The sequence below is a fragment of the Calidris pugnax genome, unplaced genomic scaffold, assembly GCF_001431845.1.
Source record: "Calidris pugnax isolate Ruff unplaced genomic scaffold, ASM143184v1 scaffold71, whole genome shotgun sequence".
Lineage (NCBI taxonomy): Eukaryota > Metazoa > Chordata > Aves > Charadriiformes > Scolopacidae > Calidris > Calidris pugnax.
The window spans coordinates 3,455,028-3,481,032 of NW_015090882.1; the positions used below are offsets into that span (position 1 = coordinate 3,455,028).

The 26,005-nt window shown below is 39.9% G+C and overlaps 1 protein-coding gene across 1 annotated transcript in view; it reads right to left on the bottom strand.

Annotated features, from left to right (window-relative positions):
• The window catches only part of STK17A (serine/threonine kinase 17a), a 31,136-nt gene extending 12,057 nt beyond the window's left edge, over positions 1-19,079 (bottom strand). The window contains exons 1-3 of the mRNA XM_014946977.1: positions 18,748-19,079; positions 9,437-9,649; positions 1,304-1,448 (exon numbers count right to left, since the gene is read on the bottom strand). Coding sequence (XP_014802463.1) covers positions 1,304-1,448; positions 9,437-9,649; positions 18,748-18,929 — 540 coding nt within the window. The 5' untranslated portion in view covers positions 18,930-19,079. The remainder of the gene's footprint in view (positions 1-1,303; positions 1,449-9,436; positions 9,650-18,747) is intronic.
• Between the last annotated feature and the right edge of the window lie 6,926 nt (positions 19,080-26,005).

Consider the following 26,005-nt stretch of genomic DNA (forward strand, 5'->3'; position numbering starts at 1 on the left):
CTCAGTAGAGACACTGAGTATCTTGTGTAAGCCTACTGGAACTTTAAGGAATTCTAATTCTAATTCATTTTTAGTCCTTGTGAACACTTACTCTCACATCACTTGCTACTGCTCATTTTTAGTCCTTGTGAACACTTACTCTCACATCACTTGCTAAAAATCTTCCATTCATTATTTTAGTACAATTATTAATATTCTGTGTGTATTGACTAAATCAATGGGCTACAGAAAGTTTTAGAGGATACCAGAAATAATTTGAATAAATGGTTGCAAAAGCAGGCAGGTGAGAGATTTGTGTGCAAATATTATTCATCATCTGCTTTAGCTGATAAATGGTGCAGGATGTGCTAGGTTATATATTAAGCATGTACAGCTTGATACTGGAATCTACTGGTAGCTTTGTACTACTGCCAAAATGCAATTAAGTGAGATGCTCAGCAACAGAACAAAAGCAGCATGTAGCAGCTTACTCCATACTTAGCAAATATAGGAATTGGACATGTGAAAAAACTTGAGAATTTTGATGCAAGATACTTTTTATACTGCCTTGCTTAGTAATAATAAAGTAGTTCAACCTCAAAATGAGATAAAATTGCATCTTCCATATGAGTATGAATGGAAACTAAAGAAAATTATTGGAGCTTGCTGCCAATGGAAGATGACAGTTTTCTGGATCCCCATTACAATTCCCTTCTTCACCATAAGTGATACTCTGGATTTTGTATGATGGCAACTGTACTTTTCCCTTTCTTGGTGTCAAAGCTACTTTTCAGTAAGGAAAAATATTTACTCCATGAAATCATGATTAATTGATATAACAGTAAGGTGGTGGCCAACTGTTTGGCAGTGAATAACAAACATTTAAATTAAGTTTTACCATAATTACAAAAACACTGAAGTGTTATAAAAACATTTAACATTAATTTACTGTCTACCAGTCCAGTTGCTTCGTTCTGAATATTAGTGTCTCTGCCATCCTTCTGTTCCTTAAACTCAAGTCAATACAAAAACCAACGCATTTTTGATGACCACATAATACACAGACATTTTTACTGCACTTCAAAATGAGTCAGGTCTTTCCCAAAATACTCACTCAATCAAATGAAGTTTATATTTAACACAATCATAGAAACTCCCCAAAACTCGTGCAACCCTAGTGGCTACTGTATCTCAAAGGTGAATTTTATCATTCACAGATTATCTACATAAAAATTGTGCTATTTACTAATTAGCATTAGTACAACACATGACCAATAAGTCAGCAGATAAGAAATTAGTGAGAAAAATGCAGCAACAATCTTACCTTTAAGTCAAGGTGAACCACGTTGTTTCTGTGCAAGAATGAAACTCCTTCTAAGATCTGCCTCATAAGTCGTTTAACATCTTTTTCTTTGAAGGCTTCCTCCCTTTCAGCCACACACTGGTCAAAGATTTCACCTCCAGCAGCACTAGGGAACAATATGATTTTTTTTTATTTCCAAGACTAAGTCATAGCACCCATTTTGTTCTACTCGCACAATTTTATTTAGCATAAGATCAGCAGGCAATAGCATCCAATAGTGATACTTTCAGTTATTAAATATTTAACAAGTTTTTACAGCCTAGGAAGGCTTCTTGACAATATGGCAGCCTTGGAGAGAAGCAGAGGTCTTAGTCATTTAGGTTAGAGAATATGAATACTACAGAAACTTTTGGGACTATTTTGGAAATACTACTGTCTATGCTTTAAGATGAATGCCCCATGTGTTTGAGGGTGGTGTTTACATAAAAGGTGTGCCTTTTGCCATTCTTAAGAAACTACATGGAAATTTGGCCAGGGCAAGCCTTTGTAAACACAAAGCAAAACCAGTCCCACTTCCAATTCTCCTCAAAACACTTTGCACATACTCAAAAAGAGTAAAGTTTATAACTGAATTGTTTGTGAAGTCTCTGATACACAGGAATGCATTAAGTTTCTAAATGGCTTTCATCTAAAGAAGACTTTTGGAAATCTTAGCTCTCAGCTTGCTTCCTTATCTTTTGTTTGCATATGTTAAAGTAACAAAAAATATAAAAATAGCTACAGATGAATGGGTTTTTAAAATAATCTGAGGCTAAATGCAGCTACAACATGTACAACATAAATACATTGCATCAAAATAAGAGCAGCAGAGGCTCCATCTTAAAACAAGAATGGGCATAAGAACATTAGAATGGAACCTTTTTGCCTATGGATTGTTGAATTACTAGATAGCAACTTATAAATGAAATCAACACATACACACTTTGTTCTGCGTGAAATTCTATCATCAGCCCTTGGTGAGAGACAGTGAAACCCTCGAGGACAGTATCTTCTCCAGTTACCCCAAATTGTGGCGTGCCAAACCCAACTTTGCCTAAGCGTTAATCTTTATTGATGCACTGCCATGCATTCTGCCTTTTATTAGAAAAGAGTAAGCAATTATGTTACTGAGGCAATCCAGAAGACAGAGAGGCATATTCAGCCAAGACGTAACAGCAAACGAGAGTTCTACAAAAATGGTGCATTTGGATTACACACCCCCAGAAAAAGAACACTTAAATATACTCATTTTCATCTCGCCTATACTAAGTTTGCTGCTACAGTCCTAGCATCTTAAAATACTTGAAGGCTTATAAAAAAGGGGTTTTTTTTTCCTTCCCAGATATTCTCATTACTATTATTTAAAATTCTCCCCACAGATTGTCTTACATGCAAAAAAGAATTTTAGAGAGGGTTACATCTTAACTTTTTCAAAAGAGTTTTATGTTTCTATTCCATATGCTTGCTAACTGGTAAAGCAGTACAATTTGATTTATTAAACTAAGATTTTCTTTTAAAAAGAGAAGTCCTGGAATTCAAGAATAAAATGAGTTTTCAAAAGAGCATTAACACTTGAATTCCTCTAGAAAAACTGCATACGCCTGACACTATCACATCTTTCTTCAGCACATGTTTATTTGGAAAGAGGTAGTAAGATTTCGACTTTGAACAGATGGACCCAGGATAGTGTATTCTAATATTCTAAAATAAATTCCTGCAAAAAGCAGAAGCAGCAACAATTTTTTCTATCCCTTCAAGACAGGGAGAGAAAAACATCTACTGCATGCCATATGATTAAATAATTATTTTTCTTCACCCTGTCTCAAAGACAATGGAATTCAAGAATAAAATGAGTTTTCAAAAGAGCATTAACACTTGAATTCCTCTAGAAAAACTGCATACGCCTGACACTATCACATCTTTCTTCAGCACATGTTTATTTGGAAAGAGGTAGTAAGATTTCGACTTTGAACAGATGGACCCAGGATAGTGTATTCTAATATTCTAAAATAAATTCCTGCAAAAAGCAGAAGCAGCAACAATTTTTTCTATCCCTTCAAGACAGGGAGAGAAAAACATCTACTGCATGCCATATGTTACTATGAAGAATGATTTAATCCCTTGTAGCAGTAAATTATAATACACATACAGTGATAAGATCCACTACCAAAATTACTAACACGATGTGTTTTATAGCAACAACCCTGGAATTTTGCTGGTGTAGCTCTGCCACTTAAAATAAGCAAAACAATACTTCCGCTATTTAATTCTGTGAAATTGGATTTATACCCCAAAACTGCTGTTGTAAACCAGCAATCACGCTTTCTTTTCAAAAGACCCAGGCCAAAAAATGGACAAAGGGGGAGCCTTATAAAGCCCTATTAGCTATATGTCTACTTGGTAAAGTGTAAGCTACCTAGAATTTTACTACTACACTTAAAAGAACTTAGAATTAAATGTGTGAAGGCAATAAAAGTTGAAGCATATAATGTCCCATACTGAAATCGGGAGACTGCACTACCATATAGAAACATAGAATTGTCCAGGTTGGAAGGGACCTTTCAGATCATCTAGTTCCAACCACCAACCTCACTCTGATCAAACCCATCACTAACCCATGTCTCTAAGCACTATGGCAACCCGGCTTTTAAATCCCTCCAGGGATGGGGCCTCAACCCCTTCCCTGGGCAGCCCAGTCCAAGGCTTAAGAACCCTTTCCCTGGAAACATTTTTCCCAATCTCCAATCTGAACCTCCCCTGGTGCAACTGGAGGCCATTTCCTCTTGTCCTATGTGAGAGGAGAAACCAAGAAAACCCTTCTTTTTTAAAAGGTATTTAAGTAACTTCTGGCACCTCTTAGCATGTCTAGGTTTATCAGTATTTTAAATTTAAGAGTGAGACAAACAAATACAGCCTTTACACATAGATGCTCACTTCATGATTTACAAAACATGGCCATTCCCAACTACCATACACAAATACACTTTGCTTCACAAGTTTCACATAGGTGGTTTGACTAGCAAGGCTTCATTTTTTTTTGGATCAACATTGCTATTTAGGATGGAGATAGAACAACTTTTTCCAGACAAATTCTTCTATCAAAAAAAATTACCACATTCAAACAATTAACTAGTGACCCTTGACAAGAACATTGGGAAATCTGTTACTGCGAGACTGTTTTGTGTATTGTTGCTGTGGATTAATTCCCTCAAGCAAAACAGTCAACTAGCTGTGAGCCAACCCAGTCACAAGTGGCTGGAAGTACAATGTCAAAATGAGCTCCAAAAAAAGATTCTCCTGCACATCTGTGCCAAGTTTTGCCAAGCTGCTCACAACTATTCTGTATTCCCTAGCTAGAGCCCAGGGGAAAAAAAAAAAAAAAAGAAAAGACTTAATCAAAACACAGAAGGGATTAAAATACCTGCTAGGAAAGTAGTATAGGCACATCATTGCCGTGATTTCTGTATACATACAGACTAGGAGTTCTCTCTTGTTGGTAACACCTACCCATTTTTCTTCTAAGAGCACATCTTCCATTCAGCTGTAGCTTTTCTAATGGTCATTATGAAATAACTCTGCAAACCACTGGGCACCCCCACCCACCTCCACAGAAAATCCTCCTAAGGGATAAAAGCAAAGAATTGTCCCTAGGACAAGAAAGTCTTTAGGAAAACATGTCCTCTTAATATGAAAAAATGGAGAAGGAAATACTTAAGAGCACAGTGTTTTGAAATCCAGTGATACTTTGAATGCATTATTTCTTCAGTACTTAACTAGGTGCATGAAAAAATACAAGACACATGAATTCTTTCCAAATCCTTTCTTTAGCTATTTTAATTTGTTTCTGAACATACTGTTGTGCTATTAATTTCAAGGGAAATCCAACAGCTCTTCAATGAAAAGCAAGCTAACATTTTATTAGCTCTTATCAGTTTAAACAAGCTGAAAGTCAGTTGGAAGTCTCAAGCATTAATCTTGGTTACAATTATGTTGACTTTAGAGCCGATGGAGACTGCTTATCTTCCTTCAAACATATCTTAACAATGCACTGTACGGAATTCAGCATCCTACTTCTTTCAAGTGCACTTACAATACACCGCCACAGTCATTTAGCATATCATTAGAAAAAGACTGAACAAATCTATTTCAGTGCATCTGAAAAAATTCAACATTCCCCCAGCTTTAATGGGCCAGACATTAAGATAGTCTCCTGAAAGACTCAGAAGTACAAACCCTCAGAGTACATAGATAGCAAGTTCCTAGAAAAAACTTAAAGCGCTGAGTTGGACCATATACAGACTGCAAGAGAAAAAAAATAATACATTTCCTGAATCTTATGCTCTGTCAAAAGCTTTTCTTGAAAGGGTTATCTTTGGAAGATAAACGGAAAGTCATCTACTTCCTGCACACAGCTTATTTTACCAGAAAATCACACCAAGGTGGTTGTAACCATAAAGGCTGGGGGACTTGGGTCTTTTTAGTCTGGAGAAGAAAAGACTGAGGGGGATCTGATCAATGCTTATAAATACTTAAAGGGTGGGTGTCAGGAGGATGGGGCCAGTCTTTTTTCAGTGGTGTCCAGTGACAGGACAAGAGGAAACGGGCACAAACTTGAACATCAGAAGTTCCATCTCAACATGAGGAGGAACTCCTTTGCTGTGAGGGTGGCAGAGCCCTGGAAGAGGCTGCCCAGGGAGGTGGTGGAGTCTCCTTCTCTGGAGACATTCCAAACCTGTCTGGACACGTTCCTGTGGGACCTGCTCTGGGTGGCCCTGCTTTGGCAGGGGGTTTGGAGTAGATGATCTCCAGAGGTCCCTTTCCAATCCCATAGCATTCTGTGATTCTGTAACACTAACAGCAAAGGTTTGTGTTCACTACTGCTAACAGCCATAACCCCCTTTCCTTGGCTGGGCATACCATTAGATTGAAGGGAAGCAAATTTACTGAGGAGTTTTCCAGCATAAGGCTACCGTAACATACCAATCTCCCCAACGACTGAGAAAATTATAAATCCATATCTGATGAGAAGACATATGGGAATGGAAGTGTCCAAATGCATTAAGGTGTAGATACTGTTCTTTTAAGTTCTTGGTTCTCAAACAAATGCATCCAACTAGGTAGCCCAAGAACTGCATGAAATGCAAACAAAAGGAAACTAACACCATTTGAAAAGTTCTCCCCTAAAACTTCTTAAAGAGCTCCAGTCTTGATTTGAGACTGCTATCTAGGACAACATTGTTCATTGCTCGAATAGACAAGATCAAACATTGGAGCTGCACAGTTTCTCTTGATTACAGTGGTTTTGCTTCAGGTTCTATCTGTTGAATCCCATGGCAAATGAATCACTTCCTACCAGTGGACTCCTACCTCAACCAGTCACACCTCCACTAAGTAGGACAAGAAGTAATGTCCAAGACAATACAAGTAGGCTTCCTACCAGCGGACTCCTACTTCAACCAGTCACAAGAAGTAATGTCCAAGACAATACAAGTAGTAACATTATCCAGGTCCAAGTAACTATCGGTGAAAGAAAGCACTTCATCCAGCATATCAAATAATCCCAGACCATGTCTTCAAGATGATAAAGACATCTACTGTATCTACACAAGACTCTGGTAGATAATTAGTTCAGAAGCTCTTCACAGAAAAATACTTGACAGCTTAGATTTTGAAGTTACACAGAGTTTTCTTGAATATCCACCCACAAACGACCTACTAATATAATCTGTCCCTTCCATAGATGTGTAAACATATGGTAATGAACGCTTACAAAACACCAGTTCTTAAGCATTAGAAGCTCTGCTGCTCCTTCTTTCCAAAGAAATTGGAAAAAGCCAGGTAGGTTGCCTACAAATAAATATTCCAGAAGTTACAAAGATTTTTTTTTTCCTCTTCTATCTGATGTGTTAGGTTTCCCAGACTGCACCTCTACTTTTTTTCAGTAGAAGTCTAATTATCTTTTTTCATTCATTCGATTTTTACCGATACACAGACAAACAACTAACCCACAGATTAATTCCAGGCTTTACATACTACCCCTTCAGACTGATTTACCCCTTCAGTTCCTACTTATATCCTCTGTTTGAGGTCTTGTGCCAACAAACAGAAGTCAAAGACTGTTGTCAGGGTGGATGCAAGCAGCTACCAATTTGCTATCCCACAGCTGAAGCCAACGCTGTAATGCCTCAGAAATTAAAGTAACAGTTAGTGACCAATTTTAAGTTTGTTTTCTGTCAAAAACTGATACTGCTTGAAAGACAACCCTCCATGTAGCATTAGTGTTTTTCTTCACGAAGGCAAAGCGCTAGTTGTCGTGGCCCTCCCCAACAGATTCAACATCAAGACAAGAAACTTTAAAACCTTAGCAGATAAAGTCAGTGGCCAACAATTAAGTATTTGTTTTTCTCCTTCCCAAGATAAAGATCTGCCACACAGACCATCAAGCTTAATAGAGACTGAAATGCCCTAGAGAAGCTTGCAGTCAAGATATGTTCTTTAATCCTCTGCATACAGAATGTCAGAAATTTACTAACATTCATACCTGTTTTGTTGCAACATGCCTCTGGAACATGCTGACATTAAAGAAGCATCCAGACATATTTGCTAAGTCAGGGAAAGGCTGTTTTTGCAATTTACAACTCTAACACACAGCTATTTATCTGAAACAAGGTATGACTGTTTGATGCATATAAAAACAATACCATTCCTAATTATTGAACAACCTGGTGACTACTGAACAAGCCAGTTAATATTTTTGAATTAAAAATGTTTTGCGGTTGTATTAGAATTGAGTTCTAAAAGAAAACTAGCAATCTTATATTTAAATTACCACAAAGCCCATTGCTCGTATCAAGCTTTGGATTCTATTGGATCTCTCTGGATTTTGTTACATCCCTACAGGTTGCAGAAATTTAAGCTGTATTCTAGTTAGATCTGCGCTGCTAGTGTTTAAAGCATGTATTTATGAGTCTTCAGTAACAGCAGTTAGAACTCTAGAAGTTCTCTCACACCTTTGCATTATAACAGATACTTGAATATTCATAACTCATGAATTCCGTAAGGGCACAATGAAGTTGAAAAAATCCTAGAAGAAAGCTTGCCTTAGCAGACACAGTCTCATGGTATTTCACTGAACTTTAAAGGTACAGTTTCTTTTGACTTCTAAACAAGATTAGATCGGGACACAAAACTTCTCACCTTTCATTTTTGTTATCAAGGAAGAAATAAGAACTATATGAACCACATTTATCTTAGCAAACAGGTTAAGTCACTTCTGAACTATCGAGCCTCACTGTTCCTCTCCTAATTATTTAAAATCCATACAGCTTGAACAGAATCTTAACAGAATTCAATAGCAACAAGCATTTGGCTGCCTCTTGAAACCTAGACATCGAGTATCTAAGCCACTGGAGTATTAGATGAACAATCTCAACAGCTGCAGAAACTCCTATCTGGACAAACTCAAGGTGGGACAGACAAATTTAGTCACAAGTTAAACGTCATTTAAGAGAAACTGTCATAGGTCTGAATTCTCCTACTCGTTCTTCCCCCAAAAGATAATGATCTAGAGGGCTTTCCATTGTAGATCATAGGGGTTTTTATAGTTTCTTTTTAACAATGATACTACTTTCAATACCTTTTTCATAACTGGTAAAACCCCCCAGATTTCACCCTGCCAATGAAACAAACCTCAGGTTTTGAACATTGCTTCTATCCTCTTCCTCTGTTACACATAGGGAATGTAGACAGTTCATATTTCACCAAAGACTTTAAGTCAGGTTTTGAACAGATATTAATTGCTTCTATCCTCTTCCTCTTTTACACATAGGGAGTATAGACAGTTCATATTTCACCAAAGACTTTAACTCCATAAATTACAGTTCAGCTTTGAAAGATACTACATAATTGGAAAATTTTATTATAATCGGCAGTAGTTACAAGACTGCACATCACTTCTTGTAATACTGATTTTCTTAGCAATTCTTTTTGAACTCAAGCAAGCGTAACAGGCAAGCAATAAAACCTTTTTACGTTACACATATTGACACACAGTATTTTTACATTATTTAAGCAAACACCACAGAAGGTTATTCAGAAATTATTACTAGTACTTACTATTCCAGGACTAAAATCATCTCTGTTGCAGTTTCATAAACTTCATGCAAGTTAATGACCCAAAGATTGCATTGTGCCAGCTCAAGGACTGCAATTTCATGGATTATTTCCATCCGACAGTCTTGGCCCTTTCTTCTTTTTCTCATGAATTTTGCTGCAAACTCTTTTTCAGTGTCTTTCTGGATACACTTTTTCACCACTGCAAATTTTCCTCTGAAACAAAAGAAGAATTTAAAATCAAAATTAAGTCAATTAAAAGTCATCTTGCTGAGTGATCTACTCTTAAGTTAGGAACATCACAAGCCAGAATGTAAATAAGGACTTAAACCTATCGATTCAAGGAACATGGATTTCAAAAACACAGAATAAACAAGCTGTGCTAGTTCGTAAAATGAAGGTATCCTCAAACCTTTCATTTAAAAAGTTGGCAGAAATCAAAGTGTACAAAGAGGCTATTTATGCTTTCTGTGACTATGTTACAAAAACCTCAATAATTGCCCAGTTATTGTTTTCTATAGTGTGCCACCATATTGATGGCAACAACAACCAGCACTCTTATTAAATAACTACCCAAAATCCTGCTCTATTTGCCATATAATATCCAGGCTCTGCTCTACATTGTCAAGGATGGCACTTGGTATTTTCAGCATGTCTCAAACGATAACAGCTGCAGTTTTTTGATTGTTTAAGAGTTCTCAAAATCCCTTAGTCTCACTATATGAGTAAGAAACACAGATGACTGAAAGTAAGCAGCTTGACCAACAAAGTTTTCTAACAAAATTTTTGCGACAACAATAACATGAATACAAACACAGACTGAGCAGAACTGAGCACAGTGCTTAACCCACATTAATGAGCGTCATTTCTGAGAAAACACACAACTGATGAGTTAGACCAAGCCGGCAGACTAGCTAAAACCACACTGCAGCACTTGACGTCAGAAGACTTCCTCCATGGTGTTCTGGATTTAAGTGTCTGCTCTAAACTTCCTTGCAATAGACCCCCACACCACCTGCTCCACTCTGTTCCAATCATACAGCATGGACTTTTAGACTGAAAAGGTCTATTAATTAACATCTGTCATCTAATGCAGTGATGAATTCTCAGACTTTGAAGTACAGCGCTCTTCTTGTAGTTCTTACCATACAGGTGTAACGTTAATCAAAACTATCTTTTTTATTTATATGTGAAAAATTTTTTATAAAGCTGCAGGAATAGCTTGGAGGTCTTTATTTTGGTTTTCTAACTAATAGTAGGGTTGCCGAAACTAAAATTGGAGTCCTCATCTGGTTTGGAATACAGTTACATGGGCTTTGACCTCTCTTATCTCCAAGCTGCAGTTCACAGATTTAACTCATTCAGCTCATGCCAAAGTTTTCACTCTCACAGCTCCCAACCTATTAACAGACTGCTATCTCTGAAATGCAACGGCTAAAAGAAGTTGTGGTCAGCTTACTTACTACAGGCATTTGTTTCAAAATTACCCAATCTAAATGAATTAAGTCAAATAAGATCCCACAAAGTGGGAATTTGCTAGGCAATCTCACTATAATAATCTGCCTTGTAACCGCTGATTCAGCCACAGTTATTCCTCTAGGAATAATATTTTGCATAAGCACACATTATCTACAGCACAATAGGTACTAAGACTAGATCAGAGCACAGCCCAGATGTCTGTGAAGACAGGCAAAGGGCAAGAATACGCTTTCAATGTCTCGAATCCAGGTTTTTGGGAGAAAGATTAGACAATATTATAGCTTTGCGAGCGCATGAAAATGATATTAAAAGATTTCAGAGCATTAGGAAGGTGTGGTCAAAAGATCACTATAAAAATGTGTTAATCAATACAGAGTTACCACAGAACAGCACAGGAGGAACAGACACCTGAAGGCTAACAACTGGCTAGGTGCAATCCTAACTACGGCAGAGCAACCTTCCTCATGGAGCCAGGGAAAAGGATTTTAAGTTGTTCTCAGTGAAGACATGCAACTGCATGTTTCACGTACAATACAAAGCTACGCATTTATCAGAAGTGTTAAAAATCCTTGCATTACATTTTTAGCATCAAAACCAAGAACAGCACAGGAAAGCATTAGGAAGGTGTGGTCAAAAGATCACTATAAAAATGTGTTAATCAATACAGAGTTACCACAGAACAGCACAGGAGGAACAGACACCTGAAGGCTAACAACTGGCTAGGTGCAATCCTAACTACGGCAGAGCAACCTTCCTCATGGAGCCAGGGAAAAGGATTTTAAGTTGTTCTCAGTGAAGACATGCAACTGCATGTTTCACGTACAATACAAAGCTACGCATTTATCAGAAGTGTTAAAAATCCTTGCATTACATTTTTAGCATCAAAACCAAGAACAGCACAGGAAAAAAAACATAGCAACTATGCTAATAGGAAAAAAAAGAGAAAAATAAATCGAGAGACTAACAGACAAGCCCTTTAACAGCAAGTTATTTTAATACCTGGTAGATACTAAGCCTTTATAGCAAAAACCTAGACCCCTGGGTTCAGCCTTCTTTATTTTTCTTCAATAGTCTCTGAATGCACAGTTTCCTTCCGGCTGATTGTCGCCTTAGCGCAGAGTCAAAAGCTTTTAATTCTAGCGCTGGCGAAGGAGCCAGACAAAGTAGCTTAGAAAAGTTTGAAATCTCTATAGTACAGCTTTCAAGAAGCACAGCATTGTTTTGCATTACATACAAAAATCTATCTGGAAGCAAGTTAATTAGCCCAATGAGTACCGATGTTGGCGATTCATCACACGTGAGTCACTATGGAAATACAACAGTATTCACAGGGCAGCAAGAGCCACCACCGTGTGTGGCCACGCATGTCCTGTTTAGCTGAGCTGGCCACAAGCCTGAGAGGTGACGTAATTAAAAGGACAGGTTACACGGGAGTTCAGCCAGCTGACAAACACTAATTCTTAGTTGTTTAAGACCAAGAATCCTGCCCAGATTCTTTACGGTTATACCTGTAATTAGAGCTATTATAACTACTGCCTGTGGAACTCATCTTTTCTAAATACAAACCCCCAAAAAGATCAAACTTGACAAACCTGATGTTTATAACTAATAGAACTAATTACAGTGAGGCAATCTAGATTCACGCCTGAGACAACTTTCAGAGCTAGGATCCAAAGATACCATCCACTGGATGGTTAAGCCAAGAGATAAATTTGTAAAGACTTTCTTTTTGATAGAGACAGAACAGTAGATAAGACAGATATAAAATACACATTGCATACACACTGTCTTTGCTTTTCTTAAAATCCTGCTTTTCAGAATTCCTTATTAAAAAAAATCTATTAAAGAATGAAAACCGTATTATAACAGAGCATCACTAGCTTAGCTGTATTGAGAAGAGCTAGCAGGGAGAACACTTATGAAGAAAGAACAATTTTGAGAGGAAATACATAATGCGTATTTCCAAAGTTAAAAACTGATTAGCAGTCACCCAAACACAAACAAAAATGCTTTGAAGGAAGACATGAATAGGAATCTAGAAGTAGTTCTCAGTCCTCACAAGAGTCTCATTCAAGAATTATGATTTAAGATAAATCATATCTGATTACAAAGAAGCTCAATGTCATCTTTTCAGATTGCCAACAGAATTAGCATTGTTTCATCTGGCATACATTATGGCTTAAAGGAAAAGCCTCAAATCACAAATCAAATGTCAAATCAGATAAACAAGAACATTTATGTCACACCAGTTCATTTTGGTTGTCATAGGCTTAGTAAAGACTAACCTTACTTCAATGATCATTTTTAAAGTGACCTAAAAAACACTGTCACTGTAACAAATGCAGGAACAACAGCAATTCTTGTGAAGATATTTACTTTTTATGATATTCAGAAAACTTTTCTGAGATCCACAAAACTATGTGCAATTTATTACATAACTCATAGCAAACATTTTTTTCTAAGATATGGGTCCCCCCCCCCCCCCATTTTTATTTTCCAAACAACAAGGGATGGGGATTCCATTTCTGGAATGGATGTTTGTGCATAATTTACTCCTATAAATTTATTCTCGCATGGTGGAACCAACTACTTGCAACTCTTCATTTTCACCTCTTTTCTACTTTCATTTAGTTCTTCAATTGTTTCAAGCATTCTGTGCTACTGCAGAGACCAACTGAGGACAGAATCGTGATAGCATATACATTCTTACCGATGCACAAAAACTCTACCACAAAAATGCATGTTACTAAAAGCTACCTGAGAAATAAGCAAGTTCATGCCAGAGTTTGTGGAAAAAAATTGTAAATCAAGACATGGGTTATCTGCACATGAAGCTACAGTAAGGTAGACAGAAACAAAAATATTTCTGTATTATTCTATTCAGTCCCCTTAGATGATTAAAATACTTGCTATTTTTAGCTCCAAGTGGAGAATGACCTTGTCATAAATTAAACAAAAAAAAGGGAATGAGGAGAATCAACTGAATTGCACTCGTCATACATTTACATGTATGCGATGTGTACATTTTGCTAGCAGAAGATTGCTTTAGACCAACAATTTAAGGTAATTGTTACCCTCGAGTGAGACATAAACGACTGACCTTGCTTTCTTCTTGTTTTAAACCAACAATTTAAGGTGATTGTTACCCTCGAGTAAGAAGAAAGCAAGGTCAGTCGTTTATGTCTTTCTCCAACACAACTCTACAAACAGAATTGATATTTTCTGTACACAGATAATAACCTCCAATATGTGCACACCTTGTCTTACATTAAAAAATAATAAAACACAATACCCCATCAATGAGCTGAAGAATTAACTAATACTCTAAAATACTTTGTGTGCAATTAGGAGTTTTTTTGTTCAGGAAAAAGAGCAAAGCAACTAAGTACAATTATACTAGACTTTTTAAAGAAGCTCTAGTAATATAAAATACATAGTTCCCCATTTTACAGTACAATTATGACTTCAGCACAGATGGTAAGGGGGAGAAGAGTTAAGCAATCGGTATCTTGTTCTCCACAAAGATTACAGTACTTCAAAGTAACCTAACTCCAGCTTGCACCATCTGAAAACACTGAAGTCTGAGTGAGCTGACAAGAAGTGGCACCCTTAGAACACCTGTCTGAGGTAAGTTTTATTTTAAACAGTATGCAGATGAAGATTTGTGTGATAATATTCTGATTTTGGGAAAGTAAAATTAATAAGGCTTTGAAAGCTAGCCCAAAATATCATTTATTAAAACAGTTCATTAAAAAAATCTGCCATTTTCATGTAATCTTAAACAACTTAAAATCATTTCCTTTCCAGAGTAGCCATTATCAAATTTTTGGTATTTTCCCTAAATTAACCTGTTCTTCCCAGCAGCAGCCTTTTGAAGCACATAAGCTCAGCATTCTCCAAGCAGGTTTTTCCCCCCCAAGAGCAGAACTAATGAAGCCTGATCTCCTATAGCTTTGCACCCAAATCCCGCTGGTGACATCTTGACCAGGTTCCTCCCAGGCTCATCTACGACTTCCAGCAATATGACCCCAGGACTCTCACCTCTAACATGCCATCAGGGGCCAGCAGCCCCAGCACCTCTCTTCCCTGCACTGCTAGAACTACAACATCTCAGTGTTTTTCCCCCATGTTTCTCCTCTTCCCACCTTCTCCACACATAGGTGACAAGGGAACAGAGGCCCCAAATGCCATGGTGAGTTCCACAGACACGTGTTGACTGACTGGATCAGAGGCCAAAGAGCACAGAAGCCTCCTGAGTTCACACAGCAGCCTTATTCTCAGTGTTAAATCCGCTTTCTTTTCTCTCACTGACATCAGTTTTAAATTCAATTTATACAAGTGCTGTTATTCTCAAAATCTCCATCTAAAGTTTAGTTTTTAAATTGTTTCTCTAATTCTGGGAAGCGGGATGGGCAAATACAGAGTGTATAAACATTTTTGATGAGCAAATTCACCTACCAAATTAGAATTAAAAGAGACTATGTTGTGTGTACAAGGACTGCTTTTCACCTGAGAAAAAAACCTATCATAGCCAGGTGTTAATTTGTCCAAGTCCTTTGTAAAGATAAACTCTACCCATGAGTAGAGATTTACACACTGTATGAACAGATAAAAGTGAAACAATTTCTGCTATATTATCAATAAAACTACAGAGACAAGTAGCAGAGACAAGTTAGCACAGAATTACTTTTAACGGGAGTACTTGAGCTGAAGTATCCACTTTTTTGAAATCAAAATGTAGTAAAAAAGTAAGCATTCAAAATCGTTGAATAAAAAAATGTAAGCACATACATTCAAGCATATAGACTTCTATATTCTAGGAGAGAAGACAGTGAAAACACTTGTCAAGTTGAGGAGAGAAAAAGATAGTCTGAACCAAAATATGTGCAACTGTTGCACAAAACCAAGACAAACACAGTCACTTAAGTCATTTTAACCTAACTACAGGTGCAAAATCACATCCTTCATGCAAAGGTCACATTTAAAGGTAGTTCTGGTCAAAAGCTACTGCACACAAAAAGCCATGCTGAGATTTACTTGTTTAAACTGCAGACTAAGATTTGCTGAAGTACTTAGTTCTTGTTCATAGTGCAAAGCCAATCATTTCAGTTGGCCTTTTGTGTGCCAGAAGGAAGCTTCATCTAGTCTATTTTCTGACTAGGCCAATTAATGTGATCCAGTTCTGAGACAAGCTCTCACTCCATGGCAGAGCTGCAAAATATTTTCTGTAAAGTCATCTGATCTCCAAATTAAAAAAAAAAAACAACCCAAGCAGCAGTGACACCAGGACATCTTGAGCTACACCACTCCTTTGCCTTCTTGACTGTTGCTTAGAATTTAGGCTGCTTTGTAGCCAGCATTTAGCCACCTTCAGTTTCCAGGCCCTGGAAATTGTGGTCACATCATCCTAAAAAAAAACCAACCCCAAACCTTTCTCACTTTGTGGGATGTTTCTCCCACCTGCTTCCCATGCAAACGCTTTAGGCCACTATGTTTAAACAGGTATTATTCTATGAGTACAACACAGTAAGCAAGCATTAAGCTGACACTGAAGTCAACCCAAAAAGTTGTTAGAGGTACCTAAGAGCAGCTACATGTGCTTTGAAACTCCCTTTTAGCTCCAAAACGGTTGTTTCTGCTGCTGTATGAACTGAGCTACAGAGGTAGCATAACTTGCAAAAGAATATACTTAAGGAATGTATCTTGCCATATATCCTACAGTATTTAATCTGTTATTTTTATATACTTTTTAGATAAAGCACAGCTGATTTTGAGTCAGAATACCAAGTTAGCACAGAATTACTTTTAACGGGAGTACTTGAGCTGAAGTATCCACTTTTTTGACTTCCCATTTACCACCTATGCTTTGCTGCAATGAGTTAGCACAGAATTACTTTTAACAGGAGTACTTGAGCTGAAGTATCCACTTTTTTGAAATCAAAATGTAGTAAAAAAGTAAGCATTCAAAATCGTTGAATAAAAAAATGTAAGCACATACATTCAAGCATATAGACTTCTATATTCTAGGAGAGAAGACAGTGAAAACACTTGTCAAGTTGAGGAGAGAAAAAGATAGTCTGAACCAAAATATGTGCAACTGTTGCACAAAACCAAGACAAACACAGTCACTTAAGTCATTTTAACCTAACTACAGGTGCAAAATCACATCCTTCATGCAAAGGTCACATTTAAAGGTAGTTCTGGTCAAAAGCTACTGCACACAAAAAGCCATGCTGAGATTTACTTGTTTAAACTGCAGACTAAGATTTGCTGAAGTACTTAGTTCTTGTTCATAGTGCAAAGCCAATCATTTCAGTTGGCCTTTTGTGTGCCAGAAGGAAGCTTCATCTAGTCTATTTTCTGACTAGGCCAATTAATGTGATCCAGTTCTGAGACAAGCTCTCTCTCCATGGCAGAGCTGCAAAATATTTTCTGTAAAGTCATCTGATCTCCAAATTAAAAAAAAAAAACAACCCAAGCAGCAGTGACACCAGGACATCTTGAGCTACACCACTCCTTTGCCTTCTTGACTGTTGCTTAGAATTTAGGCTGCTTTGTAGCCAGCATTTAGCCACCTTCAGTTTCCAGGCCCTGGAAATTGTGGTCACATCATCCTAAAAAAAAACCAACCCCAAACCTTTCTCACTTTGTGGGATGTTTCTCCCACCTGCTTCCCATGCAAACGCTTTAGGCCACTATGTTTAAACAGGTATTATTCTATGAGTACAACACAGTAAGCAAGCATTAAGCTGACACTGAAGTCAACCCAAAAAGTTGTTAGAGGTACCTAAGAGCAGCTACATGTGCTTTGAAACTCCCTTTTAGCTCCAAAACGGTTGTTTCTGCTGCTGTATGAACTGAGCTACAGAGGTAGCATAACTTGCAAAAGAATATACTTAAGGAATGTATCTTGCCATATATCCTACAGTATTTAATCTGTTATTTTTATATACTTTTTAGATAAAGCACAGCTGATTTTGAGTCAGAATACTGTTCTTCTTTTAATAAGTGACAATTTCAGACAAAAATATTGGTTTAGCGGTGCTGAAATTGCATATATATAGTTCCTGAGACACATCAGCCTTCTCATGGGACTTTCTGCCTCAAACCTTGCTTGCTATCCAGCAGGTGTTGAAATTACTTTCAAACCCAAGGTTTTTTTCAACCAGCTTTGAAAAGTTCCACCATTAGACTGCTCTCCAGCATACGCTACCACAAATTAAGTCTCCTCCAGACTTGCTTTTCCCCACGTCACAGCTTGTAAAGCTCAAGGAAAAGCAAAAAAAAACCCCAATCCAAAGCAACACCGGGCAGGTTTCTGTCTTCAATGGAAAAAACTTCAGAAATATTCTCTACTCCACACCTGCTCCTCGAGAAGAGCACAGTGTCTTCCCAGCTGGCTGAAGGAGGCTGAGGCTGACTCGCTGGCTGGCAGGAGGGACACAGCCCCCCTTCCCAGCCAAGCCAAACTCTGCCCGCCCGGCCCCAAGGCCAGGGCCGAGGAGCCCGGGGCGATGCCACCGAAGGATACCGCTAGTGGCGGCTCTAATCCCGGCGGGGCAGCCGTATGGACCCCTAACCCGCCCCCCCACTCCCCTTCTCAGCCCGTTTTGCCCCAAAAGGGGCAGCAGGTGAAGGCAGCCCACGGCGGCGGGGGAGGGAAGGGCAGAGCGGAGGGAAGGCACCGACTTGACCCCCTGCTTCCCCCCCCCCACCATGGGCAGCCGAGCGGCGGCGGGGGGGGACAAGGGGGGACAAGGGGGGGCCAAGGGGCGACAAAAAGGGACCCCCCCCCCGCCTCATCCTCCTCCGGGGGGGCCTCTGCCCTGGCTCACCTGCCAAGCTCCCTGCCGGGGCTGAGGCTGTACCGCTCCTGGAAGGGCTCGGTGCGGATGGGCGTGCGGATCTCCGTCAGGAAGCCGCCTCGCCGCCGGCCCCGGCCGGGAGCGGGCTGAGGTGGCGGCGGCGGCCGGTCACCGCGGGAGCGGCTGGGTGGCGGCTTCTCCTCGGGGCTCATGGCTTCTCCCTCAACAAGGTGTGTGTGTGTGTGTGGGGGGGTACCCCTAGCCTGCCTTCCCGCCTTCTCCTTCCCGTCTCGGTGCGCCCCTGCGCCGGGCCCGGCTCCCCTCAGGGCTGCGGGGTGAAGCCGCTGCCGCTGACTGGAGGCGGGCGGTTGGGCAGCACGCGCCGGGCCGAGGGGAGGGGCGGGGCGGGGGTGCGGGGGCCCCGCCCTTTAAGGCCTCACCTTGGCGGAGGGGCGGGGCGCCGCGCGGCGGCGGGAGGGACGGTGGGGCAGCGCCCCCTCCTGGCGGCCGGTGGTGGTGGGGGGTGTGTGTGTGTGTATGGGGGGGAGCGGGTGGCGGCAGGGCCTTCCCGCAAAGCGGCAAGATTTAAAAGCTAATAAAGCCGCGATGAGCACCCTAGCGACGGGTTGGTGGTGGCCGACGGGGCAGGTGCGAAGAAAAGCCCCAACGAACGTCGCTGCCCCGCCAGCCAGGACTAGTCGGCCCGTGGACGCTCGGCTGTGCCCGCCTGAGGGAATGTGGACAAATCCTGAGGTAAAATGGCAAGAGCTGGTCCTGAAGGGCATGGCATTTCCCTGAGGGAATGTGGACACATCAGAAGGGCAAATCCTGAGGTAAAATGGGAAGAGCTGGTCCTGAAGGGCAAATCCTGAGGTAAAATGGCAAGAGCTGGTTCTAAAGGGCATGGCATTCCCCCGAGAGAATGTGGACACCTCAGAAGGGCAAATCCTGAGGTAGAATGGCAAGAGCTGGTCCTGAAGGGCATGGCATTCCCCTGAGGGAATGTGGACACGTCAGAAGGGCAAATTCTGAGGTAAAATGGCAAGAGCTGGTGTCCTGAAGGGCACGGCATTCCCCTGAGGTAATGTGGACACCTCAGAAGGGCAAATCCTGAGGTAAAATGGCAAGATCTGGTCCTGAAGGGCATGGCCTTGTGGGGAAACAGGGCTCAGGCCCGCAGTGGGGGCACTGGGACGCACAGCTGAGGGAAGGCGAGGACAAGAGGGGCAGCTCTGAATGGGACGAGTCCACCTGGTGAAGCCTTGGCCTCTGGTGTCTGAGGCACAAGCTCCAATGAAGCCTTCCCCGCAGCTGTGTCGGGGCTCGGCTCCTCTCCTCCATGGGTGCCTGAGCTCCATGTGTTTTTATGAAGAGCGTAGGAGCTGCCTCCCAGACACCCCTTTGTCCAGGCTGGTGGAAGTTGTTTCACGGATTGAGAAATGGCTTCACAAGCCTTCCTGGGCCCGAAATTGGAGCAGGACCTAACATCTCTTCACCACCCGGCTTAATTAACGTATGTGTTTTTAAGAGACCTGTCCTTTGTGGCAATCATTGGTCGAGGTGGTGCTGTGGTGTTTGTCTCCAATAAAGGCACAGAATCTCCCTGCCATTGCCTGCCAATATCCAGAGCATGAGGGAGAAGAGACTAATGAGGAAACGTACAGGCTGATATAAAGGAAAGGATTCAGCCCAAACCCTGCCCATTGATGAGGGATGGGAGTACAATTGCTGGCAAGGCATTTTTCTGGAATTCCCTCATTCACTAAACCCAAATCTAAATAACACATTCAACACAAACAGGATTCTGCAAATCCCATTTGCAGAAATAGTTCAAGGTTAAATTTCACAACCAGTACACATGGTAACGGAGGTTTCAAGTCTTACAGTATCAACGTGCTTTCCACCCAGAGCATTGTTTATGCTGTAGCAGGGCCAGAGTCTTACTGCTGAAAAATAAAATTTGGATTAAACAAGGGTTTAGAAACTGTTACATACTATAGTACGTATCAGAGGCGTTTGCTACAGGAAAAAGGTTGTTTGTAAGGTTAAATTTCAGAACCAGTACACACAGTAACAGAGGGTTCAAGACTTACAGTATCAACGTGCTTTCCACCCCGAGCATTGTTTATGCTGTAGCAGGGCCAGAGTCTTACTGCTGAAAAATAAAATTTGGATTAAACAAGGGTTTAGAAACTGTTACATACTATAGTACGTATCAGAGGCGTTTGCTACAGGAAAAAGGTTGTTGTATGAAAAATAGAAAAGTATCTTAATCCTAAATGAAGGTTTCAGATACTTAATTCTTGTGATATTGTCTACTTTACTTTGACAATGACATTGTCCTGGGGAGGGTTGGGGGTAAGCCTGTAAAAAAAAATATGGAAAGGAGTGCAGGAATATGAACAGACCTTCCTCAAAATATTTATGGAAAGGAGTGCAATCACTGGTTCAGGAATATGAACAGACCTTCCTCAAAATATTTTGGGATATTTAAGGTTCTCTGGGCATATTTTATGATCAAATTATAATCTTTAGGTTCTTAAGCGCCTTTAAAAATCTAGCAGTTGGTTGTGTATAACACAAAACATGGGCTTACATTTTTTTCCACTATGTTTTTTTTTTCTTATTCAGATAAATTTAAGATATGTCTTTATCTAACTTATGGAGACTTTTGAGCGTATCTCTTCTGATTATCTGGAAAGACTTTTAGTCCATATAGTCTGTGAGTTTATCTATTTTTCTTTCATAGGGTAGAAAATACCACTGAAGGAGTGTCTTAATATAACAGGAAGATGGATTTGTTGCATTCCTAAAAAGAATTATTCACAGAATAGAAAGAAAAAGAAAAATTGTGCATTACTGTCTTGAAAACTGACTGAAATAAAATTTTTTTCCACTTTACTATGCACTAGCTGTAGCACAGACTATGATTTGCTCTGTCGTATTCTGTTGTACCAGAATGTAATGGAGCTGATATATGCTGTTTTAATTTAATTTTTCCCTGTAGAAAGAACAAACATAAGTTTTATGACTCCCCTGTGTATTAAACCAGAACTGATGTTAGTTTTAAATACTGCAGCATAAGCTAACGCGTGCTATCCACACAGGGAGAAACATGCGCGGAGATGAGCAGTGCTTGATTTATTCAGAGATAAGCTAACAGACACATCAAGGCTGGTTACTCTCATACCATACCTACTGAAAAAACACACATCCTTTTTTCCTGTTGTTTGGATATTTGGCTTCAATCATTGAAACGTTATTAGCTGTTGTATGCTTAATTGCGCTCAGATGGCATAACAAACATTGATTTCTGCTTGTGTAGATAACATTAACTCTTGGATATTTTAGCTTTTTTTTTTTTTTCTTTTCTGCCGGTAGCACCCAAGGAATTCGTTCTCATGAGCTGTGTTTGGCTTTCAAGATAAGCAGGAGGTGAAGTGGAAAACACTACCACAGGTACTCTGTTCAAAAGAATGTCCTTCTCACTTTATGTCTGCGCGCACTGGAGTGAAAGAATGATTTCAGTTTTGCCCTGGAGAGGTAGCTCAAACTTGTTGCACAGGGATATAAACTTTGCTCAGTTACATCAGCCTAAATCCAGCTTGATCTTCACAGGACATTCCTCTTCTCAGTTTGAATGTATTCAGGCAGCTTCTACATGATGGAAAAGTTACCCTAAATAACCATTATCATCATGGCCCATTTATAACAGAAATATGAAATCTAACCACTAATCAGGACACATAACTGAAGATCGGTTTTCAGGTGCTAAATTCATCCTTTCAACTTCCATAATGATAGAAGAACATGATCTTCAGTGGCTGGAATGTCTGCAGGCTGCTTCAGTTCCATATGAAGCTATCTTTTTTATTTTGCACTGATGAGCTACTGATTTCTTGATGTGATTGTTTTGTATATGAGGCAGCAGGAAAGAAGAGCGCACGTTCCTCACCTGAGGTGCTTCACCCCTGTGTTCCTAAAATGCTTCTTGTCATCTCATAAAGGCACTTACACAACAGCTCCACCACCACTAAAAACCAGTCCCACACTACACTTCTGTACAAACTGAGGTTTCTTACACAAAAGAAATCACCACATTTACAATTTTAGGAAGGAAGGCACAGCTCCACTAAGTGGCAGCACTAGGCATCATTAGTGCCAGCTTTGTGGCACTATTTTTATGTTTATGAGAGATTTAATATAAACTGCTGCTTGTGTGGCAATAATAGGTACGCCTCTTTTTTGCTCACAGTGTTTGATTTCATCATTTCCAGGACAGATGAGTAAACTTGTGCTCAAAGAATCTAGGAGTAACCTTTCCAAATATTTTCACAGCTTCATACTCTGCAGAAATTTCCACTTGAAATTGAGTTTTACACGTATTATAATAACATTAATTTATGAACTGGAGAACACATCATATGAGTCCCCACACATTCTTTTGGGTGCTCCCTCAGATCACTTTCACAGCTTCTCTGCAGCGCCAAGGTGGTCCCAAAGACTGATTCATCTTCCACAAATTAGGCAGACTACATTTTACGAAATCCACGGTGCATTGCTACTTATTTTATGTCTGTGTCCAGAACATAAAGATAACCCGTTTCGGTTTGTACATTGGGAGGACTGAAATATGTACCTGAAGCACAATTATGACATTCAAAAGCCCTGTTGGGTGCTTTACATAAGGGGTTAAACTCTAGGATCCCAGTTCTATTAATCAATGCACAAATCACTAGAGCTGTTAACCTCATATGCCAAATGTAGGGAAGTTTATATTCCGTTGCCATCCTCACACATTGCAAGGAGAATCTTATGTAGTAAGCTGTATTACTCATTTCAGTCATTCTTAAAAAGTCACCGATCAGATTTAATACGGAGACATACCTAAGAGAAGTCAAATCACAGCTTGTAACAAAGTTCCTGAGCAGATTCCAGTGCTGCCCCAGCTGCATTCCTGAAAAGCTGCTATCCATGCGGCAGGCTGGTGAGGTACCTGCACTGTTTTGTCTATGGCCTGAAGCATACTGAGTGCTGAAAACAGAAAAAGAGGAGCATGTGCAATTCATTTTTCTACGCTGTTTTGAGCCTGGAAAACCAGCATTAGGGAATCACACCCAACAATAGTTCTTCCACTGTTGTCTGTGGTCCATTTTGAAACTGACTGAACAGATTGGCAGCCTCACACTGGAGAGTATTTTTTTCTTTTCTTACAACTGATTAATTTTCTAACTGGGAAAGAAAATAATCTAACCTCGTCTTTTATTTTAATACTGAAAAATTTAAAAGGTGAAGGTGTGGCTCTAAAGTGTATTTCTCATCACAGAAGGAAAGGCAAGTGACCTTGGTATTACTGTTGTTTATCATTGGCACAGAAAAATTTGCCATGCAGCTCCATTATCTTCTTATACCATAAGAGCTAATTATAGGAAATCCTACATGCCAGAAATTCAGGAAAAAACATCATTAGTTGCAGTCTTTGTGTTCTCCAGTGACTTCTGTTCTATGCAGCCTCAAAGAGCTATAACATAGCACTGTGGGGATAAGCTTCATTTGCACTAGAGTTAAAACAATATAAATGTGCTTTCCACCAAAGCCTAATATAAATAATAATCAGGGCTTGTGTTTCAGACAGAATAATGTATCTTTTTTTTTTCCTTCAAAACTTAATTCCGAAGGCGTAGGAACTAAACAAACAAAGCCACACACTCTTCATTTTGATACATCCATGAACTGTATTTTCAGGCAAAATTGATTTTGAAGATTACCAGAATTAAATTTAAAAAAAATAATTTAAAAAGCGTGGCTTTGCAGCTCAAGGAAGATTTATGATTATAGAAGACACAGTGGATCCTTTGTGGCTTTGTTCTCCATTGTTCCCCAGAAATGACAGCTATTGTCCGGTCTGGCCTTTTATATAAGAATAAACGTCAGGCCTCAAGTGGATTTATTGTCCATTGTAGCAAAAAAAACTATGACTTTGCTACCACAAGGTGGGAAGGGATTATTATTGATTTGTAATATCTGACAGGATGATGAAGGTTTGTTAGCAGGCCAAAAAAGACATCTGATGTACGTACGGAGGCTTCAGGCCGGACTGCTGCTATATTTTAACAGAAATTCAGTAACATGTATCATAGAATTGGGTTCTGGTAAAAGCTGTGGTTCCAGCCACATAAATTGATCACCTCTCCAGAAACGGACACCTTTGATGTACCCTGATGATCAGCAGCTCATCTCTTGTTAGGAAATATTGATTTTTCCTTCCTTTATAAGTGAAAAATTCAGAGAGCTGTAGCTTAGTATCCCAGATGCCCTCTCCCCGCACTAACTCCTCACGTACATGCAAACAAACTTTGAATAAAGGCCGCACTCTGAGACCCGGGTTTCTTGGGCACGTGCGTGGGTGGGTGCTACTCTGCCACAGGGGAACCAGCGCTGGCCTGGGGCTTGTGGACCTCTGCTCCTCCACACGTGCCAACTGCAGAAGGTCTCTGAAGCGTTGGCACGGCGACACAGTCTCACATTTGCTAAGGATTTGTCTTGCGCAAGGTATGCTTAGCATTTCTGCTGGAGTGTCTCCCACAGGTTTATACTTTTCCTTATAAAAACCACTCCTTGTGTTTAAGCTTTCCCATCCTTCGTAGTGCACGGTGATCCCTCACGAGGTGCCCTTTATGTAAGAAAACAGGTATGGTCAGCAAGGTGTCTGCTGACTGTGTAGCTGAGGCGTGTTAATCTGTCCTGGAATGTGCTAATGAAACATGCCTGAGATATTACAGTGACGAGCAGTAGAGAAATGGGTGTGACATACTGAGGATGCCAGAGCATCTTGCTATTTATTTGCTGTCAACACTTAATGCAGACCCAGCATATGCTATTAAGAAATCATCTTTGCACTTGCATTTCATAGCTATAATGCAGTAATTATACCTAGAAGCGAGGTATGCCTAAGTAGTATATACATCTCTTTTGTCCCTCTGTTTGTCCAGACATTTTTCTATAGCAAGGAATAAGCTCACATGCTTTCAAGGCAGGGCTGGTCTTGAGGTAGCCTAGGAGAGCGTGGAGCTTTGGTTATGCATATTTATGTGGAGAACCTCAAGTTTTAGACACGTACCCCGAGTAATTGAACAAAAGCAGTGGAAAAGCCTGAATGCAACGGTCAGAAAGATCCTGGAAGAGCAATTCCCTAAATCAGTGGACTTACACTAGCGCCAGTTTGAACCCACACTAGTAAAACACATCCTCTATGAAATAAGTAACTTGTAACAGACAGTCCACACAA